Raw genomic sequence first — 7721 nt, forward strand, 5'->3', positions numbered from 1 at the left:
GACACTTGGCAATCGTCTCAACCATCGATGCACCTTACAAATGGCCAACATGCGGACCCAATTTTGCATGGGCTTTCCCATGCGATTCATGAACGTCGATCCCGCCACCCCAACAGATCTATCAAAATCACTACTCTGGCACCTACTCTGGTTTTCGACCATGACATGTTGATCGACCAAGTGACCAATCTTCAGAAGCGCACGCTCATGGATAAGTGGCATTTTGCAGAATTGACTGAAGTTGATATGCGGGTTTGGGTAGATACCAAATGGAAAACACTTTTAGGCTATATGCCTACAGTGGTTCACCTCCTAAAAACGTGGTATAGTTTCCACTTCCTCTGCCAAGAAGACCTCATGAAAATCAAATCCATTCATTCGATTAACAGACAGATTTTTCTAACATTGCACTCATGGTACATTGGCTTCAACCCTCTGGTATAACTATATGTTATAATCAATATTTTAATATAACAATAAATACTTGACAGCTTTTGACTTCAAATTTAACAAGGGAAGCTGCATCGCAGCAAGTCCCTGCCAAGTTACTTTTACAAGTTAGTGCCACTGCATTAAAGAGTTGCCCAGCAACAATGTACATGTAAGTGCCACTGCATTAAAGAGTTGCCCAGCAACAATGTACATGACATAGAGGAACGGGACTCTTTATAATTGCTTTAACAGGCTTTGGCACTCTTTATAATTGCTTTAACAGGCTTTGGCCTAGCTGTAGAGCTTCTGATACAAAGTTTTGGTTGTGCAAGCAGTAATAGAGAGAGCAATAAGGTAAAGACACAGGAGTGGAAACGCATTCAGAAAATATCTCTTTGCTAAAGCAAGTTGAAATTATAAACTTTATGAAAAAACTATCTGAGAAATGATATGTGAGTACATGTTACAAACGCCAGAAGCAATGAAGTCAGTATACGATTCGATTCTACAGTATATGCTAAATAACGCTGCCAAAGGAGGAGCTTTTACATGAGTGGGGAGGGTTTCCTCTTTGAGTAGCCCACCTATGTGACAGCGAACAATCTTCAATAAGGAAAAGAAAGAAACAATTTAAAAATCTAAAGCCTTTTAGAAATAAGAGGCAAAGCTTTACAAAATTTGGGATTATGCTGATGAGGGTTTACGTTCCGGAAGTGGCCCTTGGAACATAGTGTTCCTTTCAACATCAGAAGTCCCTCGAACTATCCTTGTGCAGCGTAGGCGAAACGTTAAGCTCGGTACCAGACAGAAAGCCGTAAACCTCCTCCGCCATCGGATCACCTCATCAAGATCAACTAGCACAAAGCAAGACAGTTGTCACAAGCAGTGGGAACCAGTTGGCAGGTGCTTGCAGCCTCCTGGACCATTCTTATGTCGCGTGTCCCCGAGTACAAGAGCCAACTCGTCAAGGTCTGGGGGATAAACCACCGAAGGCCATGTCCGTATTAAAACATAATCTCAAACATAATCTCAATGCCAACTTTGTAAACTGTGGAATATAAAATCACAAGATTTGCATATAAGAGTTGTCCGATTCTACGAGCTTAAATCATAACTGCATTTAACATTTCCGTAAGCTATGACGGGTCCTTTCTTGTTTAGCTGTTACACAAATAATAGCAAATCCCTTTCCGATCATTACAATATATGGTCGACCTAATTTCAACCTGGCATATGACTTTATACCGGAACAAAAGACAAAACGAATCGCGTATCTTTTGATTTTATGTGGTATTAGTCACAATAATTAATTGCATTATCTTTGAAATGCAGCTTTAAAATAATCATTGTGGACTAACCGAATGCTTGAAAAGATTTAATCGTTCAAGCTAATTGAAATTGCATCGACTACAGTGTACTGTGTAAGATTGACGTTTTCTTGACTTCTGCGCACGTGGTCAGTAAGGGCTCCCGCAGAGATTACGAGCGAGAAGAAGAAAAGGAAGACGTAGAACCATCAAAATTTACAAATGCCGTGATTTACAAAAACCTTCATTGAAAAGACATAAAGCGAATTACAACACGCGGTTCGATTTTGCGTTCAATGTTTTCATTCACTCGAATCAGTTGAGCAGGTATGTTATAAGCATTTGCCCTGTTCTTTTTACAGGAAACAGACACGTAAAGAAGAGGAGCGGTGACAAAATGACACATATCCCCTCGCTCCTCGACACGTTCAATTGCTCTGCGATAACGGATGGAGCGAGGCACAAAAAACTGCTCAAGCTGAGGTGATTTACTCTGACCGCCTACCGCGAACTGCACTGGATTCTCTACCCCTGTCCAAACAGCAGTATCAGCGAAACCTTAGTGATTTCTTCAACCTTAAGAGGGAGATAGATAAGTGACAAAGAAGCAAACAGCAGTATAGATGCGCATTTGCTGTCATATTATCTGCAGGTCAGTAAACTGGTAACTGCATACCTGTTCAATTAATAAAATTCACAAATTCACAAATTCACTTTGTTTTTTGTTTCTCGCTCTGTTTGTTTTCTAAGTAAACACCAGAATTAGCTGCAATGCATTTCCTGGCAATGCATTTCCTGTCAGAATAAACACATGCAATTAGGAATACGAACCATAATGCGAACTATGAAAATGATAATTAAAGTGTTATAACAGAACAATAAGTGACAAGTGTAGAAGAACAAATCTTCTGTGTTAATTAAGGTCAAAAATATTATGCATAGTAAAACCTAGTTCCTAAACTGAACAGTGAGTCAGACATCGTTCCAAAGGAAATTCCAAGTATGCAAGTTCTGGAATTAAAAAGAAAACATAGATGTTTTCAATTAATAAAAACAAGATAATAAGCACAGTAACTTGACTGTAGCTTGTGATTTCATTCCAATAAAGTTGCTGAGAGCCGATAAGAGCCTTGGAGAAAATCATCCAATTAAAAATAGGCTTCAGAACCCTGTAGATCAGATGCAGGAGTCGCAAGCAAGAATGTAGAGAATTTTTTGTACCTACCAGAAACCCAGAACTATGTGAATTGTAGCAATAATAATATTGCCGCAGTCATTCGATGAAAGGAAACAAAACAACTTGAACCATAACATGTAGGGGCATCATTACCTAAATCATTCGCTGAGATCCTGGGTGCTAATGACAAACCTGGCATTGGAGTTAAGAAAATAGATTAGAAATCGGTGAAAAGAGTTTAGCCAAGACCTTTCCAAAAGAACAGAATGACTGAATAGAAACGTTACTAGCTCAAAAACGCTCACCTGGAATCATGAATATGACCTCGTACACAATAAAATGAATTAATCTACTGCGTTATGATTTTCTATTGCTTTGAATTTTTTCTGTCAATATGTTTTATAGTGAATATTAAATAATCAACGAGAATCGACAGCTATTACGACAAAAAGAATGTGCAGAAAATTCATATACAGATACGTGTTGTTGTATTTAACTGAATTTCCTTATACATGCTTTTCTGTTTCTGCAGTGTGCTTTGGAAAGAGTACTAAACCTGCGGCTAAGAGAAATTAGACGCCTCTGTAGGCGCAAATCTTCAATCAATTTCTGGTTAAGCCTCGCAGTACTTGTCATGGCGAATCCACAGAACAAAATTTCTTCACAGCTCGAAACTGAAAATATGAAGAAAATAAACCTGCACAGCAAAAAATCAACAATATACAGAGATCTCAATGTATGGAATTCATTGAAAAAAATAATAAATTTCCACGTACGAAATTGACGAAGAGACCCTGAGTCCTTACCAGGCAAAGACTTGGAGTCCACTTACAATGCGGCATCTTCGGAGCAGCAGCGTTCCTAACACGGACGAAGATGAACAGAACAGTTTCAATATGAACAGAACAGTTTCAATATTAGTTTGCCACCTGTATGCCATGCATAACCATGGCACTTGTTTTATTTTTTTGTATATCTATGAGATCACGAATTAATGTTAACATTAAAACAACCCGTTGACGGTTAGGCGGAATGCAGCAGGCGTGTAAAACGAATTTAAGCTATGGTCGGGCCTCTTCCGCCTCGGGAAGAGGCCAAATAAGATGGCAAAAGTTAAGTTAGAAACAAAACTTTGGTTATCCGGCACAGCGCCTTAATCCACCGTTTGAAAACTTTGTAATAACCAGCGTATAACAGAGATGGCAGGGGTGAAGTAATGCTAACTAGGGGTCATATCGATTACTATAGTCCCTGCCGGATGCCAGATGGCAGGGACTAATAATATAAATATATATGTTATAACAGATACTTTAAAAGAACAATTTGTTCAGGTCTACAGTCTTCAAATATATGTTCAGTTGATTAAAATATGAATGACATCCACAATGGGAAAAAATCCATAATATTTATTTGTTTGAATTATTTTTGAAATGCGTTTATGCTGAAATTTAATTACATTCATACTCAGTTTCGTAGATAAGTTAATAAAACTTTTACCACATGATTCAAACTTTATATCACTCCAAAGTTGAGCATGACATCTATAATCAAACAAAAATTCTTCCAATTACATTTAGGCCTTACGATTCCCTGGATGAACCCAACTTTTGAACTGCATAGAGTAACAGTTTCAGATGGAAACAATGATAAACAATACATCCTCAGTCTGTCGTCTTTTATAAACGTAGTTTACAGAAGGAAATTACCAAATAACATACCAAAAGGGAATTGAAAGAGATATAGAAGAATAATGAGAAACTACAACTGTTTGTTTGTTCACAGTTACAAGCATTGGCAGCAGATTTAAGGCTCAGCTTCCTATCTAGTGAGTACCAAACCATTCCAAAATCTATGATAAGCTTGCATCTGTGGGATTTATAGTACTTCCACAGTTTCAATAGCCACCAAAAATAACAGTTTACATTGTGAATATAGAAGAACTATATGTTATCTTGTATGGATATAATCCTATACGTCCCGGTTAGCAAAATTAAAGGACGATCGTTTAACAGGAATAGACTACTTTCTAGAAACAGCGTTAAGAAATGCAAAAATGCAACTTTATGGACTTTCTGAAGTTTCTATAATGCCACAATTCAGTGCTGAAATCTAAATGTCAGAAAACATTTTGAAAGCCCTTCCTCCCATTAAGCTTCATGAATGGTACAGACGTTGTCTAGCTGACTATTTAAATCCATGGCTTTTAATAGGTTTCAATCAACTGCATGCATCAACACTGATGTCAAAATTGTGATTTGTCTAAACTGTCAAAGTATGGATGGTCTAGTGCTTCTTTTGCCGAGATCCTCCTTGCAGGATCATATTGCAACATTTTCTGCACATATGCAATATTTTCAGTGATGGATATTCTGCTGAATTTCAAGAGCTACTTTATCCAAATCACTTAAGGTGAATACACAAGCAGTTAAAGACATTGATACACACTAACACACAGAAATTCAAAAGGAAAATATAAATGGTATCTTTTAATGATAGAACTATTTCTGACCAAAAATGAGAATAAATGTATGGAAGATTGAAGGCACTTGAAACTCACAGAAAGAAGATCCACACCATTTGGATCCAAATTGAACACGAATTTAGAAATATCTTGAGGCTTCCATCGAGGAAATTCATGCCAGAAACTAAGCTGGGTCACTCCTGGCCAAAGTTCTTCGTTAGGAGTTCCCAGCAACCTAGATGCATTTCATGTTCAGACCACAGGAAAAATGTTATTTTGAGCAGAAATATTCTCCCAATATGAAGGAATTGCTAATTGGCTAAAATTATTTCATTGATAATCCTTCAACCGTGAATCATATGAATATTTGGGAGCTCTATATATATGTGAGCATAAATGCCCCTGCCACTCTTTCGGCTCTCACCTGAATATTTTTATAAGTTGTTGTATTTGAGAATCTCCAACAAAAAGTGCTCGCAGATTACATAGTTCAGCTGTAACAAAGCACAATCTCTAATAAATATCAAAAACCTGCAAGTTTTTGATATACAAAATTTGCAGATTGAATAACATCATACCAAAGATGCAACCAAGAGCCCATATGTCTAATGCCACAGAATAGCGCTTCGCGCCCAACAGCACTTCAGGAGCTCTGTACCACAGAGTGACAACCTGCAGGTGACAGGTTCAGAGAGATCAAACACCTGCTAAAAAGATGGAGGAGCATAGAGTGCATCGGTCAAGGACCCACATTATGCATCATGTGGGCATCACCATACCAGTTCTGGATATGTTCATGCTTTGCAGGAGAACCTTTTACCACTGTATCATGAAAAATGTGCAAACAATAACATAAAGGAAAACCCACCTCAAAAGTATAGCTCTTGATAGGTACTGTGAAAGCTCTTCCCAGTCCAAGATCTGCAATTTTCAGCATCCCCATATCTTGATCTACTAAAATATTATGTGGCTTCAAATCCCTAGCAGACACATATAAATATATAATAAGAAGCCAAGCATTTTCTAAGTTGAACAACTAGAGGATGAAATTGGGTTTGAGATAAGGGGAAAATACCTGTGGAGCACCCCGTGGCTGTGACAATAGGCAATACCCTTACATAATTGGAACATATAGCTCTGCACTCAACATAAAACATCATAAAACATGAGAGAAAAACCATGTCACTCCAATTATTCTGTCCCTCATCATTCATGAACTTCATGAGATCGGAACTAAACAGGGTTGTGTGTAGCTTTGAAATCAAACCTGAATACAGCTTGGAGAAATCTTGGTATTACATTGACTGTGTGCATCGATGTGCTTTTTGAGATCAGAATCTGCGTATTCAAATACCATAAACAGTGCGCACTTTCCTTTGTCATTAATTGAAGTCTTTACATCCAACAACCTCCAGACCGAACCAAATAGCTTATTTAGGGCTTTGACACCAATCTAGAAACTTATTTTTAAATAGTTATTGACAATCACGATATGAACGACTCCAATGTCATGAACCCGTAGTGTGGTAAGTATTTATAAATGCAAAATAAATAAATAAAATTTTCATTTAAAAATTAAATAATAAATATATTTTTCAATTTTAAATGTAACTTTTAGCCAGGTTATTCACCATCTATATATATTAAAATTAATTAATTATTTTTCATAAAATTAATTAAATTTTAAATTGTTCAAAATGACTAAAATTTTGTAGACAAGGTGAAATTAAACATTTTTGTAAATGCTCCTAAAAGATTATTTGTTCCATATATCTATATAATGTTTGAGAATTACACTTGAGATTTATATTTTAAACATATCACAATTATGTTTAATTATGAAATTAAAATGTCTTTTAAACTTAACTGTATTTGTGATTGTATATCTTATTAGAATAGAGGGAATAGATGAAATTGTAATAAATCATTTATATTTTTATCAAATGGTATTATTTCTATCAAAGCACATAAGAGCCAAGAAGAGAGCATTACATGCAAATAAGATGTTTATGGTTTGAGGCTTTTTAAGATACATACAAGCATATAACTAAAGGACATTATCCATCAAAACCACTAAGTATGCTATTCTTATTAAGGATATTGATTGTTTACATTATCTCTCAAACTATGCGGAAATGCTTGCTAGAGTATAATATTTAATGTATAGATATAATCATATAAAACCATTAGGCTACATTTTGCATAACTTAGTAAGAATCCCACCCAAGTATCAAAATCGCTACTACAAGAATTAATTCTGCAAATATACCTCTTATATATCGTGTGCTTAAGGGACAGGAAAGATATCAATGATAGATAAAGATACCTACAATTAAGTAAAGGA

General features: G+C 36.3%; 1 protein-coding gene across 1 annotated transcript; it reads right to left on the minus strand.

Annotated features, from left to right (window-relative positions):
- Positions 1–4827: 4827 nt before the first annotated feature.
- On the minus strand, positions 4828–6791 carry LOC149178392 (cyclin-dependent kinase B1-1-like). Its single transcript, XM_089423648.1, has 7 exons — positions 6645–6791; positions 6453–6514; positions 6246–6357; positions 5956–6049; positions 5802–5871; positions 5474–5612; positions 4828–5251 (listed from the first exon to the last, which is right to left on the minus strand). The coding sequence occupies exons 1-7, from the start codon at positions 6732–6734 to the stop codon at positions 5159–5161; spliced, it is 660 nt and encodes a 219-aa protein (XP_089279774.1). The 5' UTR covers positions 6735–6791; the 3' UTR covers positions 4828–5158.
- Between the last annotated feature and the right edge of the window lie 930 nt (positions 6792–7721).

This window comes from Pinus tabuliformis, chromosome 4_1 (assembly GCF_031772625.1).
Source record: "Pinus tabuliformis cultivar Carrire ecotype Pingquan chromosome 4_1, CPIR1, whole genome shotgun sequence".
Classification (NCBI taxonomy): domain Eukaryota; kingdom Viridiplantae; phylum Streptophyta; class Pinopsida; order Pinales; family Pinaceae; genus Pinus; species Pinus tabuliformis.